At 35.1% G+C, this 19,976-nt stretch overlaps 3 protein-coding genes across 3 annotated transcripts; 1 reads left to right on the top strand and 2 right to left on the bottom strand.

Annotated features, from left to right (window-relative positions):
- On the bottom strand, window positions 1-336 carry LOC145628227 (uncharacterized). The gene has a single exon (XM_081680526.1). It carries the CDS (start codon window positions 334-336, stop codon window positions 1-3), a length of 336 nt encoding a protein of 111 aa, XP_081536652.1.
- Window positions 337-4,712: 4,376 nt separating this feature from the next.
- LOC145627355 (ATP synthase gamma chain 2, chloroplastic-like) lies at window positions 4,713-6,208 on the top strand. The gene has a single exon (XM_081679745.1). The coding sequence runs from the start codon at window positions 4,917-4,919 to the stop codon at window positions 6,042-6,044; it is 1,128 nt and encodes a 375-aa protein (XP_081535871.1). The 5' UTR covers window positions 4,713-4,916; the 3' UTR covers window positions 6,045-6,208.
- Window positions 6,209-7,243: 1,035 nt separating this feature from the next.
- Window positions 7,244-16,348, bottom strand: LOC145629387 (uncharacterized). Its single transcript, XM_081681983.1, has 6 exons — window positions 16,053-16,348; window positions 14,790-14,917; window positions 9,969-10,138; window positions 9,434-9,511; window positions 8,897-9,041; window positions 7,244-7,931 (listed from the first exon to the last, which is right to left on the bottom strand). The coding sequence occupies exons 1-6, from the start codon at window positions 16,150-16,152 to the stop codon at window positions 7,527-7,529; spliced, it is 1,026 nt and encodes a 341-aa protein (XP_081538109.1). The 5' UTR covers window positions 16,153-16,348; the 3' UTR covers window positions 7,244-7,526.
- Between the last annotated feature and the right edge of the window lie 3,628 nt (window positions 16,349-19,976).

Raw genomic sequence — 19,976 nt, 5'->3', positions numbered from 1 at the left:
TCAATGAACACTAATGAAAGAATCAGAAGGTTCTGGAACAGGATTAACACTGATAATGAAAGCATTTTTGGAGGCGACGAGTTTCTTCCTTCCATAGGAGTGGGGCCCACGAATTAGACTCGGAAACTCGGGAACCAACTCGATCTGAGGACTCGGTGAGTCCTGCTGGTGGGGTGCCAATGTCGATATCGGAGACCGAATTTTCGGGATGATGATCTTGTGATTGAGCAGATTGGACTGGATTCTGGAGTCCCGGAGACGGGCTAAAGCACCGGGTTTTACGTATTTGTTGAATCGATGAATTCGAAGCGAGTTGATTCGGATTCTCCTCTTCATTGTTTAAGGGATGAATGAAGAACAAGAAGAAGAGGAGAATTGGATAGAGAGAGAAAGAAAGGTGTTTGGTGGGTTTGAGGGGAATGGAGGAATGAGAGGGGGTTTTATAAAGGAGAGGTTTTGGGAATTGGGTGGAAAAAATTGGAGGGAACTTGAAAAAAAAAGGGAGGTTTATTTTGGGGTTTGAGTTTTGAAAGAAGCGGGGTTGTGTTTGAGTAATTCACATGTCATTTATTCTTTTTGTTTTTTTTTTTTTGTTTTTACGGAATAGTCCCGTCGTTTTTAAATACTTTTTCCACTTTCCAAATCATGTTGTTTTTAAATACTTGCTCTATTTCTATATTTGGAATTCTAATATAATATTTAATTCATTTCTAGTAGACTCAACACAAATTATATTTTATTAATTTCTTATTCTCTCTCCTCTAATTCTATGAACTACTTTTGTTTCTTACAATTTTTATTCTTTGCCCTACCCACTATCTCCAACTTCTCCTAAAACTCCGCACATGGAGAAGTGGAGCAAGTATTTTAAAAATTGAGGGAGTAATTTACATGTTATCTTTTGATTGAGACTCTGTTGAAATTTAATAGACCAAATAAATGTGAGATTTGATTGAAATTAATTTGGATTTGTTAAATTTGATTGAAACTTATTAAAAAAGGAAAATGCTATACATAACCCTTAGGGACTTAGGGCTACATGTAAGCATTAAAAACACACTAGAAAATTGTATAAGTTAGGAAATCACGTAAATATACACACTATCTCGCCTTCAATGGTGGTGAAGGAACCTCTATATTTTTATAACGAACTTCATGTTAAATTTATTCATTTGGATGAATTTTTGAATGATTTTTTCGTGTTATTAGATTTTTTTAAGTAAAATTTATTAAATACTACTGAAAATTTCACAAAATACATAGTACGTGTTAATGGACCATCTAAACCAAAAGCTTAAACTTATGGTTGATGCCCAAGAATATGTTTTATACTCTATCACTCTCCCTCACATGAAAGGCCCTTTGGGCTTGAAATGTGGATGCAACATAGGCCCACCCCCCACCCATACCTGGTGCAAATTAATTCCACTTTGAAGGAGGGGCGGATGAGATTCGAACCCGTGACCTTTGTGTCACGCTGACTCCGATACTATGTTAATGGACCATCTCAACTAAAAGCTTAAACTTATGGTTGAGGCATAGGAATATGTTTTATACTTTATCACTCCCCCTATATGTTCAATGTGTTACCATATAATTAGCTAACGTACCTAGTCATAGTTTGGTATATATGTTCAATGTTCCAATCTTGTACTATATATTCTCGTGTCAATATAATCAAGCTTTCCAACATTCTCTTTTCTCATAACTCTATCATGGTATCATGAGTTTTTGATCCATCTTTTCTTGCTTCCGCTACTACCATGGTTACACTATCAAAACCTTTGTTGACGCCGACAAATGATGGTGACCATATCAAACTTTCTTCTCGGAAAGCTTCAAACCAAAATCACACATTTTGCTCAACTCTTTTGGCATCCTGTATTTCATATACCAAGAGATGCCATTGATATATTTTTTTTCCTCCAAACCCTTTACACGGAGAAACAAACCTTTTTCGATATCCCGTAGTTTACCTACCATGTGTTACCATATACGAAATTCTCTCCAAAACCATTATGGAGAAACATAACATTCTGTTCTAAACCACCATCACCACCATTATAATTTTTCTATCTATCTCGCCTTCAATGGTGGTGAAGGAACCTCTATATTTTTTTTCCCTCCCATTTGTTGCAAGCATACGCTAACAAATTTCTTTATTTTTATTTTTTTTTTGAATATTTACAATCAATGGTTCATGTGTTTAAAAACCGTGAAAAACACCCATTAAACAACTTCTTATTCTCTCTCTATATACTATTTTGTTACTTCCTCACGCAACTCCTCCATCCAAAAAAAAAAGCTCCTTTAATACACTTCCGCTTCTTTTTCTAAATAAAAAAAACCTTATAATGCTCCACTCCCTCCAAACCTTATTAGAGAATCGCAATGCAATGCAACCTTTCTCACCACCACTTCAATTCCTACATTGAACAAGATTTGAGATGTTATATCCAAGATCGGACTCTCGTTCCGAATGTCCGTCTTGCGGGGGTGTATAAAGGATAAAGATGATTATATCATCATTATCATTATTGGTTATTGTTTAGAATATGTAAATCCCTTGATTTACTCTTTAATTTTGATAGTCAAAGTATATCCCTTATAATTAGCTAACGTAACTAGTCACATAATGTATCTAGTCATAGTTTGGTATGTTCAATGTTCTAATCTTGTACTATATATACTCATGTATATTCATCAATATAATTAAGCTTTCCAACATTCTCTTTTCTCATAACTCTATCAGTATGGAGTAGTTTTATTTAAGAATATATTATACTGTACTTAATTAGCCATACAACTACTCGAATCTTTCTATTTTTTAAACAACCGTATTGTGTACTCGTTCTAAGGCAACCGAGTTTATAACACAATAACTCATAGTGGTCATTTTAATTATATTACGACCGTTATTTCAAATAGTAATATTCAGACATAGTCACTCTAATATTAGTAGCACATTTTAACTGGGGTTTGTCACACCATGTAGCTGCTTATACAAAAATAAAATAGCCTCTACAACATTCACGAAATAATCCATGACATGTACAGAATTAGGGGGCGTTTGGTATCAACTTAGTAAAGGTAACGGAATGAAAACAAATTAGGAAGGGAAAGGGTGATATATAGTGTTAGGCCCCGTTCTCTTCACCTTAATTTTGCTGAACTGAAATTATTTTTACTGAACTGAAATTAATTTTGTTGAACTTAAATTATTTTTACTGAACTTAAATTAATTTACTGAACTGAAATTATTTTTGTTGAATTGAAATTATTTTTACTGATTTTCTATTATAATTCCTCTTTAAGAAAACTGAATTTTACTGAACTGAACTTATTTTTATTGAACTGAAATTATTTTTACTGAAATGAAATTAATTTTACTGAACTGGACTTATTTTTACTGAACTGAAATTATTTTTACATAATATTATTTTTTTAAGGTGAAGAGAACAAGGTCTTACCCTTACTAGTTGTTTGGTATTACTAAGAAAACGTAAACAATTACAACCAATCTGTTTCTTCTTGTTTGGCATAGATAACTTGGAAACAAATATCTTTCCATTTATTTTTTGTTTTTGCTAACTTTTTCTACACATTATGCAATGTAGAACACCACTAATTCAAACAAAAACCTGATGGTTGCTTAATTCAAACTTAAGCATAAGTACAACAACCCGAAATCCCTGACAAAAGGGAAATAGCTTCTATTCATCAACAACGATTTTTTTTTTTTTTTTTTTTTAACAGAAATCAATAATTCAAAACCTTAATCAGAAAAATTAATGAATATTATCGAATGAGTTCACATTTCCTTTGTAATTCACCCTACCCAATTTTCCCTGAATTTAGCGAATAATAACTTAATTAAACTGAAAATAATAAAAATCAAAATAATACAGTCACATATCAATCAATATATACCATCAAATTGGGGGAAAACACAAAAATAGCTAGCAATTACATGGAATAATAGCATATCTAAGTTGAGAATTTAAATTCGTTGTAGAATTCTGTAAATTTTAGGTAGAAAAGTGAAAATTACAAGAATTTACCGTACTTGAGATTGTAGAATTCTGTAAATTTTAGGTCGAAAACTGAAAATTTTGGAGTGAAATCAGGAGAATTGCAGTTCTCTTGGGAGAATTTTTCAGAAAAATTATCGATCGAAGTTGAGAATTCTAACTAGAAGGGTTGAACGAGAGGAGAAAGGAGAGAGAAAAGTTGTTTCCTTTTATTTTACTCTGGAAACATTATTTGTTTCTCCTTATTTTACTGTGGAAACAAAGTAATGGAAACGGTTAGAGCCAGAAAACGGTTTTTGTTTTTGTAGCCATTAAACAAACACATTGTAAGGGAAACGGTAACCGATTCCGTTTCCAACTCTATCAAAAATCCATACCAAACACCCCCTTAGTGTTTATTTTGTCAACCAAAGCCATTAAACAAACACATTGTAAGAAAAACGATAACCGATTCCGTTTCCAACACTATCAAAAATCCATTCCAAACACCCCCTTAGTGTTTATTTTGTCAACCAAACATGGCCTTACCATGTTTTCTCTCCCTTGTCCAAATAAGTTTAGTTTAGTTTAATAATATTAATTTCAATTCAATAATTTTTTAAATTTTTTTTTTTTTTTTTTTTTTTATAGAAAAACATACGAAGTACAAGTTTTACATTAAGAGTTCAATTCATACTTCATAGTACGGAGTATCCAATTTTCCAACCTAATTATTCCACCAAAACTTACCATAATTTTGTCGGAGAATTCCAAGGTACTGTGGCAAGCAGCCACGAACAAGATCAACTGTATCTTCTCTGCTGGTGAGCATTAACTCTCTAATTTGAGTTTATTATGAAGTGTTAAATTGATTGAATTTAGTACTAATTAAATTTTACATACACCATGTTTTGTTCTTCGAATTCTGTATTTCGGGTACCATTAAACCCTTCAATTAACCCCAAATCTCCAATCTTTTCTGAAACAAAATCCAATCCATTTCATGAATTCCCCAATTCTTCAAAACCCAGTTCCCGATTTCAAATCAGATGTACCATTAGAAAGCTTAGAGATAGAATCGATACTGTGAAGAATACCCAGAAAATTGCAGAAGCCATGAAACTTGTGGCTGCTGCTAAAGTTAGGAGAGCTCAGGAAGCTGTTATTAATGGCAGACCTTTTGCTGAGGGTTTAGCTGATATGTTGTACAATATTAATCAAAGTGTTCAATTAGAAGATGTAGATGTTCCTTTAGCTAGTGTTAGGACTGTTAAAAGAGTTGCCCTTGTCGTAATTACCGGCGAAAGAGGGCTTTGTGGTGGTTTTAATAGTGCAGTTATTAGGAAAGCTGAGAGAAGAATTCAGGAATTGCAGAAACTTGGTTTAGGTTGTACAATTATAAGTGTTGGGAAGAAGGGTAATGCTTATTTTTCGAGGCGGGTGTCTAGTGTGTCTGTGGATCGATTCGTAGAGGGGGAGGGTTTTCCGACTGCTAGAGAGGCACAGACGATTGCTGATGATGTTTTCTCTCTTTTTGTGAGTGAGGAGGTTGATAAGGTTGAGTTGTTGTATACTAAGTTTGTGTCATTGGTTAGGTCTGATCCTGTGATTCGGACTTTGCTTCCTCTTTCGCCAAAGGGGAAGGCTGTTGATGCTTATGGGAATAGTGTTGATGCGTTGGAGGATGAGTTCTTTAGGCTGACGAGTAAGGAAGGGAAGTTAGCAGTTGAAAGACTGAGAGTTGAGAAAAGGAAGCAGGAAGTGCAGCCTCTTTTGGAGTTTGAGCAGGACCCGGTTCAGATTATTGATGCAATGATGCCTCTATATTTAAACAGCCAGATACTGAGAGCCTTGCAGGAGTCACTGGCGAGTGAGCTAGCAGCGAGGATGAATGCCATGAACAATGCCAATGAGAATGCTATGGAGTTGAAGAAGACACTTTCTATTGCGTACAATAGAGAAAGGCAGACAAAGATTACTGAAGAGCTGTTGGAGATTGTTGCTGGAGCTGAAGCTCTTGTACCGTTTGATTAGATTGGCATCGGTTTAAAACATGGCTAGTTTGTTGATCCAAGTTTCTTCCTTTTGTTGATTGTTTACTGCAATTGAGTTTTAGACACAATGGACCTACTTTTCTTGAAGAGTCGACTCCAACTTTAATAATGAAGAGTGCCACAGAGAGTTTTTGCAACTTTTAAGTTGAAAGTACGAGTGCGTGGTACTAATTAGTCTTCCATCCTCTGAACTGTATGTGCTCATAAACTGTCAACTGATCAGATTGAACTGAGAAATTCCATCTATTGGCACAATTGTGAAAATATTGAATAAAGAGGAGAATTTGGAAGATGTAAAAAAACCTGTTCAATTCATTTGTTCAAGGAACAACGTTTGTACATGAACTAGAATTATGATGCACAGATTGCACACCAAAATTTTGTTGGAGAATTCGACCCTTGCTTGATTTTACAAATACAGTTAACAGTCACGCCTCATGAAAAACTGAAAGATCAGAATGACAGCTTAAAGTATGTTCATCACTTGAGTACCTTTTGTGCTAACTTGACATCTTGAACAGTTGGATCATAGGAGCTTATCGGGAAATAGTCTATTTATGAGTGAGGGAAAATAACTTAGCTGCGAACAACTCAATAAAACCTTACTCGTATTCAACATCGTACTTGTGATCCATCCAGATCACATACGCGTTTACAAGATCTTGATTTAACAGAGTTCATGAACCATGAGTACTTTTCTTCATCCTTGTTAATTGATCAGTCTTTCTTAATTTCTTGTACTCTGATAGCTCAATACTGTATAAGTAAATTTTGTTTTACAAAGCACAAAATATTTTTCTTTCCACTTTTCCAGAAAAGAGTTTAGCAAACTCAGTTTAGCTTATGATATTATCACAACTGTTCTATATTTCAAATTAAGTTTCAACAAATATTAGTGCTTGCAAAACAATTTTTCACATCCTCAAAGAGTAGCAATTTCATAAAATCTGTCCCTCTAATATTTACCCAAATTTCTTTTCTAATTTGTTCCTTCCATTTTGCCCCATAGTTTTATACACAAATGGCCATGCAAGACTATAACTCTCATATAGTGATCCCAATAATTTTCTCTTATTAGCTTCCCTTTAAAAAGTAATCATACAAGAAATTACTCGCCCAATCTCATTTTATTTGCCCCGATTTGAACAGACTATAGAGACATGGATCATCACAGAGTACTTATCAAAGTATCCAAACATACTAATGTAAAACTGTACATTTGTACAATATACAAACTTAAGAGCTACGTCTTATGTTTTCATTGTCATACATACGTAATACATTGCGTCCCCTGCCTATAACTTCCTCAAGTATACCACTAAAGGTAATCCAATTGACCAAGATAGTAAGATACCAAGTGTTCTTTTCTCCCCCGCATTTTAACAATTAATATCAGAAAGATTATAACAGTAAACTAAATGGCTAAAAGAAAGAAAAGAGGCCATCAAATATAATTGCAACGCTAGCTTCTACCACGTGATTTGTTTGCTCGTGAAGCATGAGATATAGCTTTGGCTTCTGAGGTCATCATCCACTCTCTCTCTGCACGACGCTGATGTTGCCTTGCATTCTTGGCTCGTTTAGGAGCCAACCTTGTATCTCTCTCAACAAATGCTAACCTAAACTTCTCAGCCATGGACAACTCGCTGGGAGTAGAAATGATCGGTAGAATTTTTCTTGTTGGTCTACATGATGCCCATATAGTGGGGTCTATATCCTCAACAGCATGTTCATCCAAAACTGTGTTTGGCAGAGCTTCCCTGGGGACAGCAACTTCCTTGAAGTCAAAAGGTGAAGGATTTGGGTTGACTATAACACGAGGGCATTCGGAGGAGAAATTCTCCAAAGAATCAGGATCAATGTTTGGCTGAAAATAGCAAGAAATATTAGAGGTGAATAATAAGTCTTACAGAATTACAGAAGTAGACAAGGATGCAGACCTCATATATGCTAAATCCATTAATCAAGAATTTTCCAATCCTGGTATTTTACAAAAGATTAACAGCACTAATGGTGTACGCATCAGTATTAAAGACTGTAATTGAGATTTAGGCATGTCAACAGTAAGGTCTGGTGTAACCGGAATTTCTAATCTTTTTGCAATTTCCATAATCCCTGAATAACAGGTCACATTTCTACTTTAAAACGTGCCAAAATAATACAAGTAGGTCACTTTCTATACATAGCAAGTCAAATATTAAGCTTTGTCATATTGACCTAATTAACACCCTCAGCAGAAAATTGAAAGAAAGGCAGCAATGGTATGTTGGCAAAGCAGGACTTTTAATAGTGAAAGAACATTTGATGTACAGCATTTACTCACCATAAATCAATTATGTACTGGTTAAACAAAAGTAGACAACTTGATGTAAAAAGAAAGCTTTGCTCAAGGAGGAAGAATACTTGTTGATATGACATCAAGGATTAATGTAAATACTACACAAACTTGTTTTCTATCCGTGGTAATATGGTGTCGTCCTTAAATTTTGCATGATTACACATGAGGAAGTCTGAGTTAATAACAATTATAATCAGCCACTAACACAAGAACGGTAAAACAACTACCTCATTATAGGTACACTAAGAAGTTTGCGAGGACAACTGTAAGTGATTGATCAATAATTGTTTATTAAAAGTGGACTTGCATTTAACACCTTGTCACATTTAAATCCCCAAGTGCTTATGAGAAGAGCACATGGGGAGGAGACAGGATGTGAATAGCACACAGAGAGGTATATATAAGTGATTGATCAATAATTGTGGCCATGACCCATTAGAAGAAATATGAGGTATGTTGCAATGATGAAATTAAAAACAAGATAATAATCATACCCACACAAGCCATCTCAGGGATTGTCCACCATGAGTAAACTCTGTGGTATCGAGTTCCTCCCACGAATCTCCTTCCAAATTGTTCAGATCTGGTTTAAATAAGTGTAAGCTTCTTCTTCCAGTGTAATCACTCCGAGGACACCCTCTGCAAGATTAAGTTTGGTTCATAGCCTCTTCCAAGTTGCAATTAAAAAACCCACATCCTGGACAACCCCGTCATTTGGGATGTCAATTAATATAATAAAGAACAATAAAGCCTAAGCAATCTATAAACAAAAAAATAAGTAAGACTTTTCCACAATCTATTTGCCCCCTCTCCCCCGCGCCCCCCCCCCCCCCCCCCCAATTAAAAAAAAGTAAAATAAATTAAATTCGTTTGGCTCTGTCAAAAGTAGATTTGTGGACGATATGACAAATTAATGAGATGTTTTATAATTTAAAACATATAACTATCATTTACACAAGGTTCAGTACTTCCACTATCAGTACAGCTACAAATTTAAAGGCCAGATATTAGTCAAAGAAACAAGTGCATACCCACATCTTAATATTTCCAAAGATTGACAATGCTTCACCAGTTGAGAGACACCATTAGGAGTGATTCTGCTGCATTGGCTGTGAAAGGAATTAACTTAGCTATTTCATACAACAGATACAACAATAATAGAAAGGAGCAGCCAAGTTCTATGTTCTATCCACGTAACCTAAAATGAACATGTTATAGAATGCATCAGTAGACAGGATCATCTTCGACTAAAGTATCCATAACTTTAATTATACTACAAAACTTTGTAAAGTTGAACCCCTTTTTTCTTTTTTACTTTTTTTCTTGTGTGTGTGTGTGGGTTTGGGGGGGGGGGGGGGGGTATACAGCAAGCTGCTGAAATTCTTAGAGCATTGAAACAAGCAAAACAAATGTTTTAACTTTTTTGTCAGTTCAAACAGTTATTTGACAAAAAAATCATCAAACAAAAGGCCCAAAAAAATTAAGCAGAAATCCTAAATTTATGATGGCCTGCGATTTGTTATTCATTTTACTCAGATTATCAGCCATCCCAATCAAAACTCAAACCTTATATTCACTGCTCGCAAATTTGGACACATCTCTGCCACCTTTGCAAGACCAAAATCTGAAACATCTGTACAAGAAACGTCAAGGATTTCCCAGGTGCCATCAGCAAGAGAGATGATTACTTCATCATTTAGAAGCTTTTTTCTCCTAGCAACTGCAGCAATTGACAGCTGTAGTTTATAACAATGATACAATAAAAAAAATTGTAAGTACACAAGCCTGAGAAAGAATTCAAAATAACCACAATTTTGTAGACATCAATGATTTGATAAAACTAACAACAGAAAATGTCAGTCAAGTATGTCTCTTCACCCACCATCACGCGCGCGCGCACACACACACACACACACACACACACACATACACAGAAAAAAGTTTGGTTTAGACGAACTATCAACATCCTGGTTACCCTTCTCAGAAAAGTTTCTACTTCTAGGCTTCTTAGAGTTACTTTCGGTACCATCCCAAAGTCTTTCCTCTTTTCTTCAACATTGCTACTACTTTCAGATGCGTCTTTAACATTCAAACTATATAAATGCGCAATTATTTCATATACTATGTCTAAGGTCTTTAAAACCTTCTCCGCCAAATCTTTCTGCAGTTGCTTAACTCTGAGCTTTCAATTCTTCGTATGACTTTTGGGGCAAACCTGGATAGAGTTGTATAATTGTTGTAGTTATCTAAAATCGACATACGACCCGTCTTCTGATGAACTCTTAAGCCTTATGCTTTTCTGGAAAAGAAGGTAATATTTATTTCTCGACACGGTATTAGAGGTAGGGGTGAGCAAAAATTCCGGGTACCCGGAATTGGAACCGGAACTGGTTAGGAACCGGCGGGTCCGGAACCGAGATTGGACCCGGTGGTTCCAATTCCGGGTAATAAATTAAGGACCCGGTTATAACCAATTCCAATTCCAATTCTCAACTTTTTGGACCCGGACCCGGAACCGGTTGGGTACCCGGTTACCCAATATATCCTAAATTAAATAAATTTTAAATAATAAAAATATGTTAAATGTATCTAATTTGTACAATAAAAAAAAGTATTATTAATACCTAACATGAATACAAATAGCTTAATGCATATATAAATATAAGTATTAAACACTAATAATGATACCAACTAAAATAAGAATTATAATTTGTATTATATTTTAACAATTACATACATAAGTGGGTACCCGGAACCGGTACCCAGTGGTTCCAATTCCAATTCCTAAAATTTAGGACCCGGTTTAACCAATTCCAATTCCGGTTCCGAATTTTAGGACCCGGTTCCAACCAATTCCAAGTCCGGGTCCTAAAATTTTGACCGGGTACCCGGTTTGCTCACCCCTAATTAGAGGTCTCCCACCCAAAGTTTGGTTGGGCTCCAATCCTCTCCACAGTATCTTTCCACCATATATCGGCCTCATCTTTCAAATACATAGCAGTCTGATCAACCTTCATGCCCTATTTAGGCTGCAAACAACTTATTAAACTCGTGTACCCAATTCTCCAAAAGGTGGGGTCATCAGTCACTTTTGGTCTCACTTGGCCAGTTTCTTAAATATTTCATCGCGTGGATCAGGTAGTTCCAAACGTTCTGGTTCAAATTCTGGGCTAGCATCCTTATAGCATCGCTAAATACCCTCTTGGAACAATTTATGTGCTATAAAAGCAATTTTGTGACTAAGTGCCTATGCCTTATTAGCATTTTCCCATTTCAATTTAAGCCTGAGGGAATGGTTACTGCTTTCAGGTGTAGGGACAATATGGCACGTAACGATGCTGCTTTAGTCGATGCAATAAGAATGCTAGCTCAAAATTTGAACCAGAATCGTGTGGAACAACCTGATCCACCACTGAAATGTTTAAGAAACTGGCTAACTGCCCAAGTAAGGCCACCTGTGTTTATAAAGGGGGTGCTGACCTGACCTTCTTGGAGAATTGGGTGTGCGAGTTTAATAAGTTGTTTGTAGCGCTGAAGAGGGGATGAAGCTGCTACGTATTTAAAAGATAAGGCTGAGAGGAATAGCACCCAACCGAACTTTGGGTGGGAAACCTTGACTGTGTAGATAGATAAACTTTATCCTCCTTTCCTGAAAAAGCAGAAGGTTCTAGAGTTCATCAGCTTGTTCCTTGATTTTAGATTACTACAATAGATTCATGACCCCGCCCGAAAGTTGTCCCTATTGAAGAATTGAAAGTTCAGATATTTGAGGGTTGACTAAGCAAGTGCAGAAAGATTTGGCGAGGAAGGTTTTCAAGACCTTAGGCAAGTTGCATAAAAGAGCTGCGCATTTATATGATCTACATGTTAAAGACACATTTGAAAGTAGCAATCCTGGAGGAAAGACTTCGGGATTCTAGTAACCAAAGCAACTCTAAGAAGCCTAGAAGTGGAAACTTTTCTGAAAAGGGTAAACAGGATGTTAAAAGTCTAAAGCAAACAATAGGGAAAGACGATTCTTTTGTAAGAGGTGTAACAGTAATCATCTTGGAAGAGAATATGAGGGAATCCTGGTGACAGCAGATAGTACAATAAAAAGGGGCATAGAGAGTTCGAATGCTATTCCAAGTGGAAATGCTCAGCATAGGCCTAAGCCTAGTATTTTCTATAACCAGGGAGTTGTAACTCTTCGCTTGGAACAAAAGTGAGCCTCTTGAATGCTCATCCATGTGTAACTCTCTATTTATAGTATATCTATCCTTCTATTTGTTTTTCTAAAATTACTTGAGTTCTTTTTTGAATGGTCTGAAACTATCAAAATTGTGTAGTTCACAAAGCTAAAGACTTACAGGAGAGTGATCAAATGAGTATTTTACAAATGGTTGAACCAAATACTTCTTACATCTTACATTTTAAAAAAAAAAAGAAAGAAAAGTTTTAGATGTAAATTTACTTAAAACAAATATTTTTGCCAAAAATCAACTGTCTAACAGCATCCCCATCCCCGGTATCACTTATTCCTCATGCTCAAAGATTACTATCAATAGCTCTCAGCTATAAGGAAGCTGAATTCTTCTACTTAGGTGATAAAACTGGCAATGGATGGCCTGAAATTAGATCTTTTTTTCCCTCAGATGAGACATATGATTCTCGGTTTCTCCTAGAGGCAACAAAAATATTATGTAAAAAGTTGCAAACACAATCACCTGGTTATGAAACAAATTGAGTGAATTGATTAATTTTGAAAATTCTTTGGTATATAAAGCCACACTTAAAAACCAGCCCTTAGTAAAGGAGCTGGAGCATATCCATAGAGTATAAACACAATGGACTCTTAGTTGGAGGTTCCAATCTCAGTAAGGGGCAATTGTACAGCAAATTTTAACTCTACGGTCCACTGGATCTTAAAGAAGATTTCTTTACGTGAAACCAGTATTTTCACAATCAGGGAAAATAGGACTCCTAGAGAGTATCTTTACAGCCTTGAATGATTGAATCTCTATGCTCTAACGGCAAGGAAGAACGGAAAACAAATTGATCGCTGCTTAAGGTATGAAAGATGCATTAGTAGAGTAAAAAAGTACAATTACTCACGAGATTTGGTGGGCTGAGGCCAAGAAATAAATGTGCCTTTAAGGAGGTCCTGATAGCTATATTAGGTATGAAGCTGCACAACTTCTCTTCTACCCAACCACAGTGTTTAAGGTTTCCATATAAGAATTCTCTGCTGATATTATTATTAGAAGAAGCAAAGGAGAGATAACTCAACACTTAAACCAATTGGTGAGACTACAAACATTGAAGCTTGTTGAAAAGAAAGACGGTTATGGTGAATGAAAAGTGATGCTGATAACCGCAATATTTTGGTCCATAGTATTTATTTGCTACTTTATCAGAGGGAGAAGGATAAACCCTGGCCACTAATGGAAGAGAGTAACAATAAATTCAGACCACAGCAGAAGCATCCATAACATGGGAGATGAGGGATCTTATTTATATTTAGAAGTTATGGACGCATGCAAAGCAATAGTTCAGCTCTCTTTGAATTCAGCCTTCTACACCATCATGAATTTGGAAGGGAGGGCAATTTCCAGGTGCAGCTCATCATCTAGATTAACAGAGCTTACAAAAAAATGAAAAGATAATGTGACATTGTAAGCAGGGATTGGGAGCCTGATTACACTTACAGTTTGGATGAAAGTCTAATAAAGTTAAGTAGCTGAAACTTTATCCAAGCAGAGGCAATGGCTCTACTTGACGCAATACAATGGACTACAAATCTAAAATCTTGGCTGTAGGGTTCTACAAAGATTTTGACCTACTGATCCAGGGAATGAAGCCTGAAGCTAAGTGCACAAGAAACCTACTTATTATTAGAAGAGATACGGAGGATACTACAAGAAACTGGTAATTTTTCTTTCAGTATAGTTTGCAACCTTCGTATAGCTTCTGTTCACAAGGACAACAATATGGTATCTAAACCTATTTTATTTTGCAGTTAATCTTTACTAACAGCATATGCAGAAATCTTTAAACAAAAAGTACAAGTAAACTAATGAGACTATGGTCTATGGGAGCGCAAATTAAATTCATAGACATATTTTGCATGCAAATGCCTGATCATGAATTCATGACCTACAGCTTTAGTTCAATAAAAAACTGAGCCTGTAACCCAGGTTGGATTTGAGATCAAAACATGACTTTTCTGATTAAAACAACAAATGGTACAAAATAATCAAACCCTCAAGGTTCAAATGGACATAAACAGCTAATTCTAAATTTCTAATTTCCCTTTATGAATCTACACATGAGGTACAACACATAGTACTCGATAGTCGATATCATCTTCTAAACCAAAAAATGAATGAAGAATAATTAGAACAGAACCTTAATATGTGCCGGAAAACCAATAGCAATCTCGCCCAACTCGGGAATGAGATCCTCCAAATGCTTCCCAATGACAGCAATGCATAAGCTGACCAAACTCGGAGGCTTTGTTCTTTTAAGTGGAAGGACTGCAATAAAATCACACTAAACTAATAAGGCCATATCATACACATTGCCATATACTTCAGCAACTTAGTGAGGGCCAGATGTACACAATCATATCCCTTAAATTTTAAGAAAAAAAATCTAAAAAGAAATAGAGTTGAAGAACACTAGGGTTTTGCTTTAGCATCCACATATCACATTTTACAATCAAACCATATCTTATTATAGTCGATGCAAAAAGGAAAAACATAAAACAACATCAATGTGTTCTATTGAACCTAAACACTAGTCAAGGATTGCAACCATCTAACTAAATTAACAGCGAAAGATACTGAAAACTTGGTAACTTATTAAACCTTGCACAATACCAACAAGATTAGCTGGTAAAGCTATGCTGTGGGATGTAAATGTGTAATCATGTCTACAAGCATGCCCTTCGCACTTCAGTGCAAAAAGACCAATGACAGAACAAACAATCAGCAAAAAAAAATTGATGCACCCAATTCATTCAACATCAATTTGCTCTTCTATGCTCAAAACCACTCATCATGGCCTTCAACTATCTACCTATACAACAGTGCAAGATACCCAATTCATTCACAAATTTAGCCTTATACTTCCAATGTCAATTAGGGGCATACAGTCTGAGACTTCGGATCGATTCTTGTCTATACTAGTACCCTTTAAAGCAATATATTCATCAAACAATATATAAACCTTATTACACAACAAGAAGTCCAAAGTTACAACTTTGCACACCCAGTATTGTCAGTAAGACAGTAACCGTATCAATTTCAACTAGGGACATACAGCCCGAGACCTGGGATCAAATCCTGTCCACATTAGTACCCTTTTAACAAATTTATTCATCAAACAATTTCTAAGCCTTATTAGACAACAAGAAGTCCAAAGTTACAACTTTCAGTATTGTTTATTGCAGTATTGCGGCAATTAAACTATACCAATGTCAATTGAGGGCCGTCCTGAGATCAAATCTTGTCGATACTAGTACCCTCTTAAGCAATTTAGTCATCAAACAATTTATAAGCTTTATTACACGATAAAAGTCCAAAGTTACAATTTTTCACACCCAATAGTGTCTATTGCAATCAAACATCAACAATTCAAGAATAAGAGAGAAGGAGAGAGAGAGTGGACCTGGGAATAAGAAAGAGGCGGCGGGGGTGGCGGAAGAATCAAGAGCAAGGTTTTGGAGAGAAGCTGCAATGGCGGTTGCCGGTGCTTTGTGTTCCTCCATTAAAGTGAAGCTCGAGATGTTGAAGATGAATCAGAGGAGAGAGAAAATTTAGTCGACGTTGGTTAAATTTTCCAATTTATATACGGGGTGTTCATCGCCGACGTTGGACGCTTGTGCTTTCGTTTTTTTTTCTGAAGGGGCTTTCGTTTTTCTCATAACTCAGTATTTTTTTATCTGTGTTTACCAATTCTGCTAGCCACAAAAGTTGTGAAAGTAGGTGTGCATTGTATTGGTCTATTGGACTACTGGGCTTAATTTTGATGGGTGGGTAGCAAAACCTATTGAGGTCACATGCTCAAATAGATGACGCCTGGCCGGTTCGGCCTGGCCTAGACATCACTTAAATTTTTGGTGGCATGATGTGCCTAAATGTAAAAAGGGTATGTTTTTCTTGGTTATTATATAAAGTATAATAGATAAATTTCTCGAGTTTAAAGGTAAGAAGGGGACTCATTTGAGGTGGTGGAAATTAAATATTTGACTATTTTTTTCACTTCAATCTTGTACCAAAATTTAAAGTTTTAAACATGATGTTTAGGCATAACCCATTAGTCAATTTTTTTACCTCTCTTGTATTGTATTCGGTTAGTATCAAGCCACAAAACCTATATACCTCCCTGGACTTTATTCACAAACAATGCCTAAGTTGTATCATTCATATCGCCTTGTAAAAAATGAACCTTTTTTTTTTGGCAAGACCATGTACATGTTGGAAATAAATTATGGGTTTTATGGAATTTCTTACTCTCTAAATTTTGTCATTATGTCCCTTTAGAAAGAAAGTAACAAGTATGATTAATGGTACTTAATATATAGATTTAAATTTTTGTGAAAAAATAAAGCATAAATAGAGGACATTGATATATTCTATACATAACTAAAGAACTTTGATACATTCAAACTAAAGTATATAAGATGAGCTAATAATAGTGGATACACCCTGTTGTTATAAGTGAACTTGGATACATTCCGCATTTGTACTCCATACTTTATACCTTCATTTACGATATAAATTTAGGTATTAATCATATGCATTAGGACTATAATTTACATCAAACTATCTATAAGAATTAACTCATAAAATACGTAACTAGGCAAAAAAAATATTAAAGGCTTGAGTCAAGATTAAGTAATTGCCACTATTCTATAAAAAGGTCGTTTCTTTTGTGGAATACAAATAAATACGAAATATACAAATAACCGTATTTGCAATTTTAACCATATAATTCATTCTTCTAACACAATCACTGGGATAGACTTAAAATTAACATATCTTACTCTTGATGAAATAGTTGCACAAGTAGTAGGGATCCCCCTCCCTTCAACCAACATTGAAGATAAGCCCATTTGGGGTCCAACCCCCTCAAAAAAATGTTTAAGTAAAATCCACTAATTGAATAACCCCTAATTTAAATCCAAATGACAATCTTTCGACATATCCTTGGTTATGGAAGTGGATATCCCTTCGAAACTATCACTTTTCTTATGGCAGATTTTTCACAATAGCATTTATTTATGATAAAAAAAATACTTTAGATACCTAAAGCAACAACATCACCATCATCCTTCCTCTATTCTAGTTGTTTGGGAACCCTCTCCTCTAAATTTCTTCGAACTAAATATTGATGGGTCGGTTCAAAACAATTCACCAGCAGCAGACGTCATCATCAAGGACTGCAAAGGTGCACTATTATTGGCACCAACTTACAACCTTGGAATAATACAAAGGTGTTTGTTGAAGAAGCAACTTCTCTTGATAAAGGCATAATGCTAGCGCTTCAATAGAGTGTCCAAGCATCCAAATCGAAGGTGACAACTTATTCAGTGGCAATGCAATTAAATTACATGCAAGTGGTCCACCCCATGGCAAGTCCAAAACATCATTGAAGAATGAAGACTCTCATATTCAATTGACAAACTTTGACAATTGGAGCATCAAAATAATGCGTCTATAGAGAAGCAAATCGAGAAGCAAATTGAATAGCATATGTAGGCCATCTAGCGGTAGATTCTATGTTAATTAATGATTGTACAATTGTACTAGCTCAAATCTAGTTTTCATACTCTAAATTAACACTGTAAGCACGAAAAATTTATATAAGTGGTTGGATAATATATGGGTCAAAAGTCAATTTATTGACTTGATGCTAATTTGACTATTAATTAAAATTAATTAAATTAGGTGAATAAATTAAATTGGCCCATTTTAGTTATTTTTAATTAAATTGTTTATTTAATAGTTAAAACCTATTAAAAATGAGTCAAGATTACCAAGTCAAAAGCTCAACTTCATTGTACAACAAACCCTAATCCTAAGAGTTACTCACTCTATAAATAGAGCACTCTTCACATCATTTGAGTGAGAGGAAAAATTCAGAGGAAAACCTAGAAAGAGAGAAAACTAGAGAGAATTAAAATACAGAGAAAACCACTCAAATACTCTACACCAAATTTCGACACCAAGTTGCATCCGATATCAAATCTCTACAAAAGGTCTCGAGGGGGCATTTGTTGACACCAAAATTTTGTTAATTATTAGGTGTCAAGATATATGTAAATAAGGAGATAATATAAAAAATTATAAGATATTTATCTTCTGAATCTCTTTTAATCTACGACTATCTATATAAAGAGGGTCGAATCTAGGGTTTAATTAGGCTCAGATGGAATAAGTCACAAAGACCCCATCTCCTCTCTACTACCAAACATTGTAGGTACATAGTATGGATTAAGCCGACAAGGCCCCGTACTATAAAAAAATATCAAAACCCTAACCCTTTGGAGAGAGGAATCAAGAGATCTACGAGAGTTGTAACCCACAAATTATCAATCATTGATGATTGTTCCCGTATATTTTCTACCTCTTTAATTATATATTGCAGGTTTGAATTTTTATGGTTTACAAACACATCAAGGATTCCTCTCGCGAGGAGGATTTTTTGTTATTATTTCCTTTCACCTTTAAAAAATTGATACAATGCAATTGTTTTCCCATACATTCAAAAATTCAAGAACATTTTGGAAATAGACTTATTAAATTGGGTTATTTGTTCTTTTTATTTGTGTCGTTATTTTCGAATTAGACGATTCATTTTGGATATAGTCACTTTTAATATTTGATATTAATCCCATTTTCAATTATTTATTTCAAGATTAATTAACTCGATTGGGACCAATCCAAGAATTCAGCTGTGTCTTGTGTTAGGGTCTGTTCTCATTGACTGAACTGAACTGAAATAAATATTTTATAAGAGAAGGAAATTAGGAGCTGAGTTGAACTGAAAACGTAAGAGAACATACCCTTACTTGTGTAATTGTGTCAACTGTCAACTCTACTTTCTCAAGTGGCAAACACAACATCTAAAAACTCTTCACGATTGTTATCATGCTTATTTAATGGACCCACAAAACCCAAATTTCACGACTTTCTTCACCTGATTTAAATTAAACAAAAAATCAATCAATTAACCAAAAAAAAAAAAAGCCAAAAAAAATAAAAATAAAATAAAATTATTCTTTGGATTGCGTTGAGTCTACGCCTTATCTGAACCCTTTCCTGTCTCTACCTTGGGCCCTACTCATGTTCTCCCAGAAACTTCCTTCTTTAGATTTTCCTGCCCCATAATTATGACGTAATTATTCCCTTTTATTCTGCAATAAATATTCACTTAAATACGTCAACTCTCAAAATTCAATCTCAGCCGTTGATTTTGTACACGTTATACCGTCGATTTAGCTGACCGACTCTTAAGTAGTATTCACCCCTTTTAACCATGATTACTTAAACGCAACTATAGTTGATACAATTATTCTTTTTTATTTTT

This window comes from Chenopodium album, chromosome 4 (genome assembly GCF_948465745.1).
Source record: "Chenopodium album chromosome 4, dcCheAlbu1.1, whole genome shotgun sequence".
In the NCBI taxonomy this organism is placed as follows: domain Eukaryota; kingdom Viridiplantae; phylum Streptophyta; class Magnoliopsida; order Caryophyllales; family Amaranthaceae; genus Chenopodium; species Chenopodium album.
The sequence above is the reverse complement of the archived record's forward strand: the minus strand, read 5'-3'. Positions and strand labels throughout refer to the sequence as shown.